At 33.5% G+C, this 17983-nt stretch overlaps 3 protein-coding genes across 21 annotated transcripts; all 3 read left to right on the forward strand.

Moving 5' to 3' along the window:
• The first annotated feature begins 860 nt into the window (after positions 1–860).
• On the forward strand, positions 861–4934 carry LOC140834217 (uncharacterized). 19 transcript variants are annotated; one of them, XM_073198948.1, is made up of 7 exons: positions 866–1248; positions 1351–1413; positions 2321–2416; positions 2610–3527; positions 3792–3897; positions 4009–4423; positions 4504–4934. In XM_073198948.1, exons 4-7 carry the CDS (start codon positions 3351–3353, stop codon positions 4610–4612), a joined length of 807 nt encoding a protein of 268 aa, XP_073055049.1. In that variant the 5' UTR covers positions 866–1248; positions 1351–1413; positions 2321–2416; positions 2610–3350; the 3' UTR covers positions 4613–4934. The 19 variants fall into 19 exon arrangements, with proteins under 19 accessions (XP_073055047.1, XP_073055048.1, XP_073055051.1 ...); XM_073198954.1 differs by having other exon boundaries at positions 868–1248; positions 2610–3368; XM_073198935.1 differs by having other exon boundaries at positions 865–1248; positions 3792–4423.
• A 2336-nt stretch (positions 4935–7270) lies between these two features.
• On the forward strand, positions 7271–9631 carry LOC140834218 (cytochrome P450 CYP749A22-like). Its single transcript, XM_073198955.1, has 5 exons — positions 7271–7676; positions 7765–7988; positions 8090–8322; positions 8405–8783; positions 9068–9631. Exons 1-5 carry the CDS (start codon positions 7388–7390, stop codon positions 9494–9496), a joined length of 1554 nt encoding a protein of 517 aa, XP_073055056.1. The 5' UTR covers positions 7271–7387; the 3' UTR covers positions 9497–9631.
• A 2987-nt stretch (positions 9632–12618) lies between these two features.
• On the forward strand, positions 12619–15859 carry LOC140834219 (phosphatidylinositol 4-kinase gamma 5-like). The gene is made up of 2 exons (XM_073198957.1): positions 12619–12843; positions 13408–15859. Exon 2 carries the CDS (start codon positions 13674–13676, stop codon positions 15594–15596), a length of 1923 nt encoding a protein of 640 aa, XP_073055058.1. The 5' UTR covers positions 12619–12843; positions 13408–13673; the 3' UTR covers positions 15597–15859.
• Positions 15860–17983: the final 2124 nt, after the last annotated feature.

Genomic DNA, 17983 nt, shown 5'->3' on the forward strand with positions numbered 1-17983 from the left:
TAAAAATAAAGAATTATGTTCCATTCAATTCTTTAATATATATATATTATATATATATATAACAACCAATTCCAGAGTCAGACTTTCCCACGATAATATATCTTGTTGGAGTGTACAAGCAACACAAGTGATACCTACAGATTATATATATATATATATATATATATATATATATATATATATATATATATATATATATAATTTTGATATTATGTCTTTTTATCCTATGCACTTTCATGTCTATTAATGAGATATCATACGTCTCACACATGTATACTTTTGGTCCAAAAATGAGTGACATTTTATAATAAGAGTAGGTCTATTATGAGATGGTTTCACGAATCTTTATCTGTAAGACGGTCTCACGAATCTTTATCTGTGAGACAGGCAATCCTACCGATATTCACAATAAAAAGTAATACTCTTAGCATAAAAAACAATATTTTTTCATGAACGACACAAATAAGAGATTCGTCTCACAAAATCCGATTCATGAGACTGTCTAACACAAGTTTTTGCCTTATAATATTGACAAAAAACTTGTGTGAGACGGTCTCACAGGTCATATTTTGTGAGACAAATATCTTATTTGGATTATCCATGAAAAAATATTACTTTTTATACTAAGAATATTACTTTTTATTGTGGACATCGATATAAGTATATTTTTTATTGTGAATATCAGTAAAATTGACTCGTCTTACGGATAAAGATTGATGAGATCGTCTCATAAAAAATATACGTTATAATATTAATGTTATAAAACGAGACTTTCGGACCAAAACTCATTTATGTAACACAATATTTATTGTGAAAACCTCCAATATTAAATGCCAATTTAAACCGACACCACACTGCTCCAATTATTACCCGACTGTTATACATACATGATTCTGTATCTACACGGAGAGAGAGAGAGAGAGAAGCGGAAGGTGTTGACTATCATCGCTTGATCGCTGTCTACGCACACAAAGCGTGAATTGTACAGCGAAAATCCATTTCACTCGCTCTCTCTTTCTCTAGGAATCTCTCTGCAGAGGAAGAGGAGTGTCTCTATCTGTATCTAAAATATTTCTGTATCGTTGAGCAAATCAAACGGCGTGATGATGTGTCGTTTATGCGGCTGATGTTTCGTTTGATGCGTACAAATTCTTTGTTTAAGGAGCTGAATCGCAGCTGAGGTTTGTTGTTGATTCTTGATGTTTAGATCCCCGTCTGGTAGTCGCTCGTTTGTGATAAAATTTGGAGGTGTGATTTTTTATTTTCTTCTGGGTTTTTTTCGGAGTTTTTTTTAAACTGATTAATTTCTGAAACATCGAAGTGATTTTTTATTTTATTTTTAATTTTCAGGATTTTGTGAAATCGGAAAGGGGGAAAGTCTGTTTCTTGATGTTGATCGAGCGGGTGATTCAGGTACTTCAATTTTGGGCTCTTTTTTATTCACTTACGTGTGGGGAAAATATGTGGGTTTTGCTTCTGAATTTGATTTTCTGGTTTTCTTTTTACATGGGGGGTTTTGGATGGGCGGTGCCGTTTTTGCATTTTAAAATTTCGGAGATTTGATAGAACAAAAGCTGTCAGACTTTGTTCTCTTTTTGTAAGTGAGATTATGGAATGGTTAAAAACTTGAAAGATTAAAAAAAGTTATATAAAATTAGGGTCTAGTTTAGATCTGGGAGGTAGAGGACAAATGATGTGGGGATTGGGGTTTTGACTTAGAAATAAAAAAGGTTTAAAGTGTGAGTATATGTAATTCTTTTAGCTGCTGGATGTTTGAAGAATGGGTGACTTTTTCTTGTCCTCTTCTTTTCCTTTAGACGAAGGGAAGATTCCAAATAGTAATAAGTATATCGTTCAAGAAAGTTAACAAGAAAAAAGGTTAATTTCTTATTCTTTCTTTATCTCAAAAGATTCGAACATTATTTTTCACGATATCCAGGTACATTTCAAAAATTCTAAGCTGTGACTTTTACTGTTTCACTCTACGAAAGTTAAAGAAATCAGTTCGGAAGTTATGTTTTCCATATTTATATTCATTCACCTTCAAATTTAACTCTAGTAGTCAAGAAATCTGAACTGCTAGAATCATGAGGCCTTTGCTATGTATGTGCTTGATTTACTTTTTCTTTTGATTTTTACTCATTCGGGGAGGACCATTTCCTCAAGTTACTGGCTTTCAGTAGAATATATTTAGTTCTCTGTTTTGGCAAATTGTTTGTACTTTGATCACCAATGACATATTGTAATTATGTTATATGTTATGCCATTATTTTTTTGTCTTTTTCATCCGCTCTAACTTTGCCATCATTCTGACTGGCAGAATGTTTTGAGTTTTATGTGCCTGCCTATGGATGCTTGCTTCACAACCGCTGAGATTTTTCCAAACAATTCCAAGTGAAATGAAGCATGAAACTTGGTAGTGCCCGTTTTTTTAAAATTTAATCTCGATTAGTTTTTCATGCTACAAGTTTTCTAAGTACACGAGTACTTCTATGCCTTTCCAAACTTCTGAATGGTGAGAAGTGAATTGTCCTGCAGATTTTAAGCCTTTGTTTTGCATCCACTCTTTGTTTCTAAGCCTTTTCTAAACCATTTAAATGCAATGACAGTGTCTTCGATGTAGAAGAGCAAAAGATGAGCTTGAAGGAAAATCAGAATGCAACATTTTATGATTCTAAAAGTTTTGGGAAGGAAGCATATCCCCTGGCCTTTGAAGGTAATAATGGAGTATGCCAAATAAATGTTTCCAGAAGGACAAATGATCCTATTGCATTTGAGGGAAATGGTGGAGGCAAGCATTGGAACATAAATATTGTTAGTGATCTTTCAAACAATTGTGAATGTGGAAGGTCAGATTCTCCTAGAAAGTCTTCTGCAGCACAAGACGAAGAAAAGTTGCAGAGCAGCCCGGCTCTTGAATTCTTCAATGCCGATAAGAAAAGTGAATCGAGGGATTTTGGCTCACGACAAATGACTACTTCAGACTTGGAGAAAGATTCCGACTTTTGTACTGACAAAACAATATTGGAATGTGAATCACATGAGTTGAATGTACGCGACAAAGAGATTAATTTTCACGTTGTGAAGGACATATGCATTGATGAAGGGATGCCTACAAAGGACAAAATTTTGATCGAAAGTTGTAAAGATGATCAACCTGGTGCAGAGGGAGAGGTTAATGTGTTTGTCATATCAAATGGATTAGAGGCGGCATCATTAGGAAATACGAGAAGCATTGGTGAGACTGAATGTGGAAATATTAAAGTGAGCTATGATGAATTACTTGCTCATGCAGGTCAAAATCGCCCTCAGGAAACTTGTCTGCTGTTGACAGTGCTAAAAGTTGTGAAATGGAGGACTCAACGCAGGTAGGTGAAACAAACTGTTTTGGTAGCGATAATTCAAAAAAGGAATCTTATGTAGATAGCAAACTTCCCATTCAAGAGTTTGGTACACTGAGTTTCCTTTGTTCTTCTCTCAAATCTTTGGATGCCGAGGGGAATAAAGCTGTGGAACAGCACCATGAAGTATGTGCCACTAACTGTGCACTGGTTCTGCATTTACATATTAGTTGTCTTATACACAGATCTGAAATCTGAATCTTGGTTCATGTTAGTTATTTGATATACAGATCTGAAATCTGAATTTTTAGTTTTAGACAATTTGATAGCAACTATTTGTAATTTTACTTGTCATGTTCTACAATAGCACGCTGCATTCTGTTCTAGACTCAAATCTCGATTGATTTTACCTCAAGACTATGCTAACATGCACATGCAATTTACTTGCAGATTTTTTCAGGAGAAGAAGGTTCTAAGATTCCAGAATCGGCAGTAGAAGTAGAATCAGAAGCTGGAGCGAAGGAAGATATGGAACCCAACATCGTATCTTACAACAGTAAGATAGTAGGAGGAAGCATTACCTTCAGTTTCAATTCCCCTGAACAAATGGTCTCGAACAACAAAAATGAGCAAACTGAAAACTTAACGGTACATTTTATTGAATCAGGGAAAGTGCATGCTCATAGAGATGGAACTGCTGACAATATATCAGATAGTTCGTTAGCTCAATGCGCTAGCATTAAGGACAATGCCACAGGAGATGCTCAAGAACAATCCATTGATGTTAAGAATGAGGATTCTGATAGGTCCTCTGACGTTATCCTAGTTCAGCGTGGCAACAGCAAGGACATGACAAACGAAATGACTCATGATGGCCGAGGTATGGAGCAACATTCTATAAACCACGGGCATAACAATTCCGATGAGGTTTCAGTCGTAAGCCAACTTCGACATGACGAGGGAGAATCAAGCTTCACTGCTGCTGGTCTTATTACTTTTTCAGGGCCAATAGCAAATTCTGGGAGCCTCTCCCTTCGATCTGATGGCAGTGCTGCCAGTGGCCGATCATTTGCTTTCCCAGTGTAAAATTCTTCTTATTGTCTTTACAGTTCCCACCCTGTTGACATTTTTGATTATATTGGTTTATTTGTTTCATCTACAGATTACAATCTGAATGGAATAGTAGTCCTGTAAGAATGGTGAAAGCCGATAGAAGACATTTCCGGAAACACAAAGGTTGGAGATCAGGCCTTCTTTGCTGTAGATTCTGAAGGTCTTCTTTTCATCTTAGGTTATTAGGGTGCAGTTAATACTATGGCGATCTCTTAAAATTTTAAGATATGCGCATTGTAATTATGCGTGTCGATATTTAAGGGCTAGGCTTGCTTGGATACTATTTCTTGAATTCCTCGCGCGATTTGAACTCGCGATCTTGGAGGTGGAGTTCCTTATGTCAATTTTTAAAATTTTTTTTTCTATTATCAGTTTGATTGATGTCAATTTCAAAGAGAGAGCCTGTAAATTTGTGTAGCTTCAACAAGAATAGTTTATTTGGTTCTTTGGTTTGGAAATCTAATGAAGCATAATTGGTATATTTGGGTATTGATTTGTGAGGTCTCCAAGCAAGCACATAGAGGTTTAGTGCAATCCTTTTTAAATAATGTCTACTACATGATTTTAGTATTAATGTAATATATAATATTTATTGATTATAAAGGAACTTATGTACATCATAGTTGATAATGACATACAAAAATTGTATTTAGAAAAATTGAAGTTGCTGTTATTTTGAATAATTAATATATAAAAACTGTCCCACCAACCCTAATTTTTGGATGAGTTTACACAAAAACCTATTCTTGTCGAATTTTGTTTCTTATATAATGATTGTTGCCAAGATCTATATAAGTTCAGGAGGTTTTGGGTTCTAATCTTGGGAAGACAAAAGCTCCGGTGCCTGGACTGGAGAAGTTCTATGAATAATGGATAATGGGATAACCGTGTCAAGCTCAATCGGGAACAGTCCATGATCAATCATCTCACTCTAAAACAAAAATTTGTCATCCATCAATATATTTTTATTTTATAGTGAGGTGGTCGATCGATTATATAAACTCAAACACGTCTAATTTTTCTATTTCTCTCAGATTGATTGATATGGGTAGCTAGCTACTTGTACATTTCAATATAACATCACTATCCCACATGCATTTTTTGCTGTATCGGTATCGTGCATTAGTTGCGTGTATATTAATCAGTTAATTTTTTTTATTAAATATATTTGTTTCTAAAACTTATATCAAGATATATAGTATAGAATGATATATTCACTATAGATAGATTATTGTTATTATATAAATATAATAAATAAGAGTCGTGGATCTCTTTTCATAATTTCAATAGTACACTCCTTGTTCTTTCGTGGAAAGTAATAAATGATAGAAACCACCTAAAAAACCACCTGCACAAAATTTAGAGTTGATTTTTTATAGCTAAATTTAACATGAATTATTAAAGTATTTATAATAAATTATATATTTTAGATTTATGTTTTTTACAGTTCGTTTAATCTATAAAGTATATTTTTAGCTTTCACAAAATTTGGAGACTACCCCCGGTCTTCAAGAATTTATTTTGATACTCATTTTGAGCTTCCCTATTTTGAATTAATAGCTATATATGGTTGTGGTATTTAATGTTTGTCATAATTAAATTTTATTCTTTTATTTTTTTAAATCATTTTGGTTGTTTGTTTTGTAATTTTAATTTTTTTATGAGAATACTTATATGATACTGAATATGTCTAACTCCATATAAATATTACGTCGGTGTCATGTACGTGGGGCGGAAAAGCAAGTGAAATTACCCACAACAAAAAAAAAATTGGACTAGAACCAATATGACAAAATGTAACCATGTAAATGACCCAAAAATGAAATTTTCCGGAGAAAAGATGGCTAGAATTCAACATATTATAAGAACAGATGAGATACCAGTGCTGACGTTGTGGGGATTAAATAATGAATTAAATTATTTACAAGTTGGATGCATGGAGACATTTTTGCCCAAGTATTGCATTAATTAATTAAAGCTGAAAACAAGATCATGTTCTCTAAATTAAATAATTTCGAAACTTCGAGTACAAAAAATTGGAGTGGGACAGCTTTTATATATATATATATATATATATATATATATATATATATATATATATATATATATATATATAGGTTATTTTTATTAATAATTAATAGACACTCACTCTAATTAATGGATGCAGCAGTATTTTATCATAAAATAGAAGATTTGCTAATTAAATTAAGCAAAACGTGACAAGATGTCATCTACAATTTTCAAGTCCCCGTTAAAAAAATAAATTGGAATATAAATAATCGGAAACAATTTCTTCAAATTTGCTTTTTTTTTATTTTTTGAAGATAATGTTCAGAATTCGGATCGAAATATTGTGTGCGCGATTAGAAAGAAAAAATCAATATAAAAAATAAATTTACATTCATAATTTTCTAACATCCATACGACTCGAAATTAAAAATTCTAATAATGGATAATCATTTAATTATCAATAAATAGTGGACAAATTATCAATCACTCCCGGTCATCAAACTTAACTTTTTTCTCACTCCCAATTTTTTTATATTTCAAAAAATATCCTCAATCTTCGTATTTATGGTATGTGACATTGCTTTACCTCCTAGCCTTTTCTTAAATATATATAGTGTCAAGGCATACAACTACGTAAAGTTTCCATTTACAACACTATAAGATCGTTTTTTTAATAGGAAAATTACTAAAGTCTTTAAACATTTTATAAATTCAGCCAGAACACTCTTCAGTATTTGGGAGTATATATGTTTGAGAAAATTACTTCGATATCCAATTTCAAATAAAAAAATTTGAGTAGTCCTCCCCCCTTTGAACAAGCCAAGACATGACTAGTTACTCTAGTACAATTATTTCTCTTTTTATATAAGTTTATTCTTAAGCTTGATGAATGTGGATGTCGGATCTACAGAAATCAGCAAAACATGATGGCTATTTTTGTACAGATAATTACCCTTCTTGCAAGCTCTGTTTTCTTGTATTTCTTGTCAACCCTTTTCGGATTTCTTCAGAAAGTGTGGTTGAATCCGATTCGGGTGCAGTACCTCATGAAATGTCAAGGGATTAATGGTCCTTCGTATGAATTTCTACATGGAAACACGAAGGAGATAATAAGTATGAGAAGGGTTTCTATGGAGAAAGCAATGGGAGATATTTCGCATAACATATTCCCAAGAATTTTACCCCAAATTCATTCATGGGCAAACCTATATGGTAAGAAATTCTCAGCAAATTTTCAAAGACAGCTGTCACTTTTCTCTATTTGAGCTCTGAATTCTTCGATCTTTTCCTTTTTTTATAGGTGCCAATTTTCTGACTTGGTATGGTCCTCAAGCTCAGCTGGTGGTGACTCAACCCGAGCTTGTTAAAGAAATTCTCGCTAATAAAAATTGTAACTACCCCAAAATAGATCTCGAAGGGTATGCCAAGAAGCTACTCGGAGATGGGTTGTCATCTTCGAAAGGTGAAAAATGGGCAAAGATGAGAAAATTGGCTAACCATGTTTTCCATGCCGAAAGCCTGAAAGTAACAAGGACTAGATATTTACGATTCTCTAAGATCAAGTACTTCCAAATATCTTGGTGATTGAAACTGCCTGAAAATTGTTATATACTATTTATACACAGGACATGATTCCTGCAATGATCCAAAGTACAGAGACGATGCTGGAGAAATGGAAAGCATGTGAAGGAAAAGAGATTGAGGTATTCGAAGAGTTCAGAATATTGGCATCGGACATCATTTCCAGGACAGCTTTTGGCAGCAGTTATCTAGAAGGGAAGAATGTTTTTGATATGTTGATGAATATGACATTAATAGTTTCAAGAAATGCTCATAAAACCAAGTTTCCTGTGATCAGGTGTAAATACTACATATTCATTCATTCTTGAAGCTCGACTTATTAATTTCCTGGAATTGACGGAGTAAAAATTGTATTGCAGCCGATTCTTGAGAAGCAACGATGATCGTGAATCTGATAAGATAGAGAAAGGGATTCAAGACTGTATAATGAAGATTATAAGTAAAAGATCTGAACAAAGAAGGGCAAACAAAGAAAGTTCCTCCAGGCCTGATTTTTTGGGAAAGCTCCTTGAAATGTACGAGGATCCTGATAAAAACAAGAGGATTTCCGTTGAAGATATAGTTGATGAGTGCAAGACATTTTACTTCGCAGGACATGAAACAACAACATCGTTGCTCACATGGACGATTCTTCTTTTAGTTGTGGATGAAGAATGGCAAGAGAAAGCAAGGAAAGAAGTGACGCAATTGTTTGGTGACCAAAATCCTACTGTAGATGGCATAGCCAGGCTGAAAATTGTAAGTCAGAACAGCCCCAATGAAATTGGCATATATCACTACTAATTTTTTTATATTCGTGCTCGAGATATGAATCTTAAAATACCATTCAACTCAGATTTCTTACTCTAACTCGTTTCATTTGGTCAGAGCTTTATTTTCTAGCTCTTTTAAAAAATATCCAAATGATGATACCTTTGAATGCGAGTTGGAATAATATTTGAGCCAGTCCAACACCTTTCCTGACTAAATTCTTGCCCCCAATGAACATTTCTCTTATTTGCACTATGGTTTTGATCTTGCAGATGAATATGATCATCGAGGAAACTTTGAGACTGTATCCTCCGGTACCAGCAATCAAAAGAAAGGTGGAAAAGGAAACCAAACTGGGAAAAATAACTCTCCCACCACAAATCGAGCTGTACATTTCCCCTTTGGCACTTCACCACAACCCCAAAATATGGGGAGAAGATGTTCATCTCTTCAAACCAGAAAGATTTGCTCAAGGGATTGTGAAAGCAACCAACAACAACGCAGTTGCATTTTCGCCTTTTGGGTTCGGACCAAGAACATGCGTTGGCCTGAATTTCGCCATAGTGGAAGCGAAAATCGCCCTTTCCATGATTCTTCAACGCTACAGATTCGTGATTTCACCCAGTTATGTTCACTCTCCGATTCAGATTTTCATGATTCGTCCGCAACATGGAGTTCAAGTTATCTTGCATAGAATTTGATCCACCATCATTCGCATGAATTTGTATATCGGAAATGCATGGAACGCTTAAGTTATTTGGAGTTCTTTATCTTCTAGTAATATTGTATATAGTTTTTGATTCACAATATTTGAAAAATAAACAAATTTCGATTTACTCACAATTGTCATAAATGTCAACCTCCTCTTAAATTTGTATATACATTAAAATATTTTTTTTTAAGTATTAAAAGAAACAAAACAAGTCACTTACAATACAACGAAAAAACATCTCCATTAGTCACCTTTATGATTTCATAAGATCAAACAAAACTGTAATTTTTAATTTTCTTTATTTTTTTATAAAAATTAAAAATTATAGTATAAAATAATATACGTAAAAGTAAAAAAAAAAAAACTAATTATTATCATTTTACTTTCTCCATGTGCTGCAGGATTCATCATTACTGGAGGAAATGGATCCATTATACGTTCTTCATCCAAAAATCCATCCATTTCTTGAATTGATTGTTACCTCAAGTTCTCACTTATCGTTTGGTGCGAAAGATGATTAAGATTTCAATTTTTTTTTTTCGTTTAACTCGAATTATTATAAGAGCGCAGAAATTAAAAATAATTGTGTTATCCGTATATTTAAATTTATTATCCTCGTATTATAAATCATCAATTGTCTCGTTATATGAATAAAACAATAGCAGTACAACGGAATTTTTTTTAGTTTACAATGAAAGATGGTCGATTAAGGGGTGTATTGTTCTTCTACTATAGGATCGAACTTTTGTCGTTTTTTGTGTTGGATAACTTCATCAAGGTTGTGCAACCCCTTCATGTTGCTGATGCAACGTATGCTGATGATAATTAATGATTGTAGTAAATTTATGGAATTATAACCAAAATTTATTGAATGCGTCTCTTTAAATATTGCATTTATTATTTATCAGTAAAAAATATTGAATACATATCTTTATTGGTTGGTTAACCAATAATTACCACGTGTGTGAGTTTATTAAAATTAAAAAAAATTGCTTTTATTTTTTGTTCCTCAACTCTTGTAGCTATATATGGTTGTGGTATTTAATGTTTGTCATAATTAAATTTTATTCTTTTATTTTTTTTAAATAATTTTGGTTGTTTCTTTGTAATTTTAATTTTTTTTATGAGAATACTTATATGATACTGAATATGTCAACTCCATATAAATGTTACGTCGGTGTCATGTACGTGGGGGCGGAAAAGTAAGTGAAATTACCAACAACAAAAAAATTGGACTAGAACCAAAATGACAAAATGTCACATGTAAATGACCCAAATGAAATTTTCCGGAGAAAAAGATGGCTAGAATTCACATAGAGTTAGTCTCATGTTGAGAAAGTCAACCACCCATATTCACAATTAAAAAAGTAATACTCTTAGATAAAAAGTAAATACTTTTTCATGGGTGACCCAAAATAAGAGATCAGTCCACAAATATGGACCCGTGAGACCGGGCTCACAAAAGTTTTTTTTGTCTTCAACATATTATAAAGAATCGAGAGATCCACGTGCTGAAGTTGTGGGGATTAACTAATGAATTAAATTATTTACAAGTTGGATGCATGGAGACATTTTTGCCTAAGTATTGCAATAATTAATTAAAGCTGAAAACAAGATCATGTTCTCTAAATTAAATAATCTCGAAACTTCGAACACAAAAAATTGGAGTGGGACAGCTTTTTTGATATATTTTGGTTTTTTTTTAAATAATTAATAGACACTCACTCTAATTAATGGATGCAGTATTTATCTGATAAAATAGCACATATTTTTAATTGAAAAATTAATCGTATAGAACAATAGTTTTAATTGAAAAACTTGTATGAGACGGTCTCACATGTCGTATTTTGTAAGACGGATCTCTTATTTTGGTCACTCATAAAAAATATTACTTTTTATGCTAAAAATATTATTTTTTATTGTGAATATCGATAGGCTTGACCAGCTTTTACATATAAAGATTCGTGAGAGTCTCACAAGAGACACACACACACACACACTATATATATATATATATATATATATATATATATATATATATATATATATATATATATATATAATATTATTTTGAGACTTCCCAATTTTATTTCAAAATTTTCTAGATTTTGTTTCGAGATTCCTTTAAACATTTGATAAGTTAAATTAAGCAAAACGTGACAAGATGTCATCTACAATTTTCAAGTCCCCGTAAAAAAATAATTTGGAATATAAATAATCGGAAACAATTTATTCAAATTTGTTCTTTTTTTTTTTTTGTTTTAAAAAGAGTGTTGGGATTCAGATCGAAATATTGTGTGCGCGAATGAAAGAAATAATCAATATAAAAAAATAAATCTACATTTATAATTTTCTAGTATTGGTACGAATCGAAATTAAATATTCTAATAATGGAAAAGCATTTAATTATCAATAAATAATTAATGAATTATTGGTTGAATTAATTAATGAGAAAATAAATAATTTGACTGTAGTGTGGCCACTGACATTAATTATATGGGAAATTGTAAGTTGACAAATGCAGTTAGAAAGGAAATAGCCCCCCATTGGTGAATTCAATTAGTAAGAGGCAGAGTGGGTCTTTTGTGATATGGTCTCACGAATCTTTATCTTTGAGATGAGTCAACCTTGTCGATATTCACAATAAAAAATATAATCTTAATATAAAAGGTAATACTTTTTATGAATGATCCAAATAAGAGATGTCTCACATAAGTTTTTGTGAATAAATTTAAAATATATCAAATAATATATCTGTAAAATGATTTAAGAGAATTTTCAAAAATTAAAATGCTAAAATATGATGTAATTATCGGTATCTCATATATTTTTAAATATTTTAAGATATATTTTAAAAAAATTATCTGAGCTTTTGAATTTTTAAATTATTATATCACTTATTATATTCAATTAGTTAATTTAATAAAATAATATCATTTTTTATAATTTTAAATCACAAATCACTTTGTTAATAACGTAATTATTTTTTTTTGGAAAGGTTATTTACGTAATTTTAAAAATATACACGTCATGCCAGTAGTGGCAAAAGGGTAAATACAAAAAAGGAAAAAGAAAATAGAAATCAGGCCTTTATATAAATACGCATAGGCTTATGAAGATAAGTTCAGGTGTGTCCATAGACAGAGACACAGAGAGGAAGCACGGAGCGAGCGAGACAGGGTTTCTGGTTGCTTTGATCCTAGCCATTGAACCTTCCGGTCGCTTCATCTCCGACTGTCGGCGGTTCGGATTTTCCCTGCATTGAGTTTCTATGGGCTGCCTTCTCCGGTTGTAACTGGGAAGTGATCGCAAGAATTCTTCAGATCTGTTGTTCCGGTGAGTTGATTTACCCATTTCACGTTATATTTTGTGTTTTTTTTTATTTATTTAGTTGTGTAATGGCGAGCATTTTTTTATGTCTCGGCAAGTTTTCTTGATGCTATTAAGTTTTGCGTTGTTGTTAAGATGTGAGTGAGACGAGTGTATTTAATGACAATGAGTGATGTGCGGAGTGTGAAGTTGTTCTTAATTAGTCGATTTCGTGTCTATTGCGTGGATCAGGCGGTTTTTGTTGAAAAGAATTTATTGTTGCCTAGAATTTATTTTCACGTGATGTTAAATAGTTGAGCAGTTGGTGTTTCCTTGCTCAAGAATGTGTTTGATGTTGATTTTTTCTTGGAAAAGGTAATTCAAGAAATCTTTGTAATCAATGTTTTGATTTTGTTGTTCTTGTGGGTTTTTTTCCTGGAAATAACCACAGGTTTTGGCGAATCAGCTGTTTGCAGAAATCCCGAATGATTGATGAAGCTTTTTTTCTTTCTTTTTTTGAGTGCTTTTTTTTTAAAAAAAATCATTTTTCTCTTTTTTACTTGATTTGATTTTCTTATTCCTCCATTCCAGATTTTGATCCAAGGCTGGATTGGAATTGTCACGGCTCTCCCGATGGAGTGATCGAGTAAATCTTTGTCTCAGTTGCAGAATTTGTGAAGGGTGGCAGTGCAGATCTTGGCGAATGGCAATGGGTCAATGATTGTTTATTAGATGTGAAATTCTTTCTGGTTGAATTTTTAATTTCTCGATACCACCAAGAGACGGGAGAGGTCTCCCTGTCAACATCTTTGTTGCCGGCTTTGATAAGAACCATTTTTTGTGTTCCTCATCCGTTTATGTCTCGTAATTTGGATAGCCCTGTTCAGACTCAGATGGCTGTGGCTTTTTTCACGAATCCACATGGCAGTGGGGATTATAACGGATCCAATAGGATGGAAGTGAAACCAACCAGAAGGAGACGTGTTTTTGTGCAGACCGAAACAGGTTGTGTGCTGGGTATGGAGTTGGACCGGAGCGACAATGCTCATACACTGAAGAGGAGGTTACAAGTTGCCATAAATTTTCCCATTGAGGAGAGTTCCTTGACTTTTGGCGATAAGGTGCTGAAGAATGATCTCAGTGCCATTCGAAATGATTCCCCACTCCTGCTGACAAGGAATTTACTCCACCGAAGCTCTTCAACTCCATGTTTGTCACCCACTGGTGCTGACGTTCAACAAAGAGATCAGAGTGGGCCAATAGAGATATTGGGGCAATCAATGCGTTTTGCCGAGACAAAACAACTCGTTAAGAAAATCATCAAGGCAATCGACAATGGAGTTGATCCCCTCCCTGTTCATAGTGGACTTGGAGGAGCTTATTATTTCAGAAACAGCAGAGGTGAGAGTGTTGCCATTGTGAAGCCCACAGATGAGGAACCATTTGCACCTAACAATCCAAAAGGTTTTGTTGGCAAAGCTCTAGGTCAACCTGGCTTAAAGCGCTCTGTTAGGGTTGGGGAAACAGGGTTCAGAGAAGTGGCTGCTTATCTTCTCGATTACGATCATTTTGCTAATGTTCCACCCACGGCACTGGTCAAGATAACTCACTCCATCTTCAACGTGAATGATGGCGTGAATGGAAACAGGCCTCAAAACAAGAATCTTGTCAGCAAGATCGCATCCTTCCAACAGTTCATTCCACATGATTATGATGCTAGTGACCATGGAACCTCAAGTTTCCCAGTTTCTGCTGTGCATCGCATTGGCATTTTAGACATTAGGATTCTCAACACAGATAGGCATGCAGGTAATCTTTTAGTTAGGAAGCTCGATGGTGATGGAAGATTTGGTCAAGTGGAATTGATCCCCATTGATCACGGCCTCAGTTTGCCCGAGAGTTTGGAAGATCCGTATTTTGAGTGGATTCATTGGCCTCAGGCATCAATCCCATTCTCTGATGATGAACTTGAGTACATAAAAAATCTTGACCCTGTTCGTGACTCAGAGATGCTGCGGAACGAACTCCCTATGATTCGAGAAGCTTGTTTGCGGGTCTTATTCCTTTGTACAATTTTTCTCAAGGAAGCTGCTGCTTACGGGCTCTGTCTTGCTGAGATAGGAGAGATGATGAGTAGGGAGTTTCGCAGCAGTGAGGAGGAACCTAGTGAGCTTGAGGTTATATGCATTGAGGCTAGAAGGCTTATTACCGAGGAGGTGTCATCTTCCAAAGATAAAACAGATTTTGACGAGTTTCAATTTGACATAGATTGTGAAGATGGTGGACATGAGTTCACCCTGAAATTGGGTTCCGAAAACTTTGTGGCAGGAAGCCCATTCCATTTTGGATTTGGTAATTTTAATTTACGTACTCCACTTTCTAAGCTGGAAGAAAGTATCGAGGAGGAGGAAAATGAAGGAGAAGACGGGGAGCAGAGTTTCATCAATGCTCCACACCTATCCAAGAATCCAAGTATTTCAAAGCTGTCCACGTCCTTGAAAAATATTAGCTTAGTCAGTAAGAACCAGAAGTTCCAAAAATTCCCAGGATCAAAGCCTGATTACAGCTATTCTCTGAGTTCATCATCTTGCCACAGAAGTGCGGACGAGCAGCTTCCAGCAAGCGTGAATTTTGTGAAGCTAGTGGACATGACTGATGAAGAATGGGGACTGTTCTTGGAGAAATTCCAGGAGCTGCTTCACCCTGCATTTGACCAGAAGAAGTCGGTCACCCTTTATCAGCGTCAGAGACAGAGGCTCGGCACTTCTTGCCGGTTTTGAGAGTAAGATACAAGTTCCATGTAGACGTGTTATTACAGTTTGAATGTGAGTTTAGGTAGGTGAAAGCAGTGGTGTAAATGTTCCTCCGAGGACGTCGCTGCGTGAAAGGAGACTCTGGAGTTGATCTCCCCCCACCCCTCCCCGTTTTTTGGACTTCTAACTTTTCTTGATTTCGCTCATCAAAACTTTGTTAGATAAATAATTTGTAAAACTTAAATCTTTGAGAGGAAATCTGTGTAAATATCATATATATGTATATGGTTTGAATGTGATCCTTACACGTTTTTGCTCTTTGCGTATTATGTACCACTGTTTTTAGTTTTTACCATCTTACAAACTGTTCTATATTGTGTGTATGTGTGTGTATATATATACACGTATATGTGCGTATTTTTTCAAGTTTTATTTTAAGGTCGGTCGGTTGCATGCAGAATATATATGTTTTGGCGTTGGTTAAAGTTATTGAGCTTTTAGACAAGGATGAATGATGATAAAGCCACATACGACAAGGTGTTGAATATGTGTCTTTTCATCTTACATATGTAAAGATCAGGTCTTTTATGAGACGATTTCATGAATTTTTACTGTGAGACGTGTCAACACTACTGATATTCACAATAAAAAGTAATACCTTTAATATAAAAAGTAATATTTTTTCATAGATGACTCAAATAAGATATATGTCTCACAAAATACGACATGTGAGATCGTCTCATACAAATTTTTTTCATATGTAAAATAATCGAGTGACAACTGACAATACCATACAGAGGAGCCAAAGGTATTTGCATTAGCTGTGGGTTGTCTCTTCATGCATGAAATCCAATATTTTCAGCTTCTGATCATTTCTTATCTCGACTATAATGTCAATACCACAAGGGTACATCAAATTTATTCTTAAATATGAATAAATCGAATAACTCGTTTGTAACACTTGCCCTGTTGCTAACATTACGAACATTAATAATTGATACGTGTGATGTGTTTCTTTAATAATAATATTTTTTTGTTATGAACCACGATTGTGTTTATTATGAAACATAATGAAGAGGTTAATAAATTTCATTCTTGCTTTAATATAATTCAATTTTACTTTGAAATTCAATTATAAACTCATGAAAATATTTATAAACATAGCGAAATTTCAAAACAAACCAAATTTGACATAGAAATCAGGTTACATCGCAAGAGCAATTTTTCTCTCAGTTTCATTAATTTATATCATAAAAATGGTAAAATATTATGATTGTGATAGCATTTGACATGAAAAGTATAGCATAGAATTTTTTTACGGGTCAACCAAAAATGTATAACATACGGGAAATCATTTAGAAGCAGTTTCAAAATTAATGAAGACAAAAGATGTCATAAGATATAGTGTTTTAAATTTTATTTAAAGTTATATAAGTAGGACCACAGGTTTCTTATTTTACAATAAATTATAATTGATGTTGATTGTGCAATTCAGATATTTTATATCATATAACAGCTTAAATTTTACGTTTCAATTGTTCTATCCAACAGAACAATTTTGAAAAATATTGGTGAACAGACTTCATCAAATATTTATAACTTTAAGTTCTCAAAAAAATATTTATAAAATTAATGTCTAAACTTTTTCTTATGTGTGAAATTATGACTGAGTCATGTTTTTTTACGTGCTTCAATAAATTAATCAAGATATATAATGATGTTTAGTGTAATTTTTTGACTCAAACGAGCATACGAACAATCATAGCTTTGAATGAATGAGCACATTTCGTTCTCTAATTAAAGCAAAGCTTTAATCATTTAGATCTTGATTTCAGTTGTCACGCCCGGAACCTGGAGCGCGGCATCTGTGTTGCTTTGAAATAAAATTCAAAAATAACAAGCCTCATAGTATAGAATTTAACCAAAACCCAATATATTATTTCATGACAAAATTTTTTTCTTACATCCCAAATTAAAAATTATAATCAAATACATCAGCGGAAGCTAAAATTTATCATCATAGGGGACAATAAAAATCAAGTAATAGTAGCACTTCTAAATGTGTCCTTTTTCATCAGCCCAAGATTATGGTGCTCATTTCTTCCTCTTCAAGTTCATTTTTATTCTTATCTGGGGAGGAAAATAAGGGAGCGAGTGTTTGGCCAGGAAAGACTCAGCATGTGGGGGCCAACCGTACACCAGAATATCGAAATATACATATAATATGAGTTCAAATGTGAAATGTCGCAGAACATATCGTAACATGAATCAAGACATGAGACAAACAGAATTCGAAACAAGACATCAAAACATATAAAAACAAGGCAATGTTATTCATATCTTTATTCATAGTATATATACTTATCAGTCCCTAATTGTTACTATTTCAAAGAGACGAGACCATATATCGGTTA

Source organism: Primulina eburnea, chromosome 6 (genome assembly GCF_022965805.1).
Source record: "Primulina eburnea isolate SZY01 chromosome 6, ASM2296580v1, whole genome shotgun sequence".
NCBI classification, from domain to species: domain Eukaryota; kingdom Viridiplantae; phylum Streptophyta; class Magnoliopsida; order Lamiales; family Gesneriaceae; genus Primulina; species Primulina eburnea.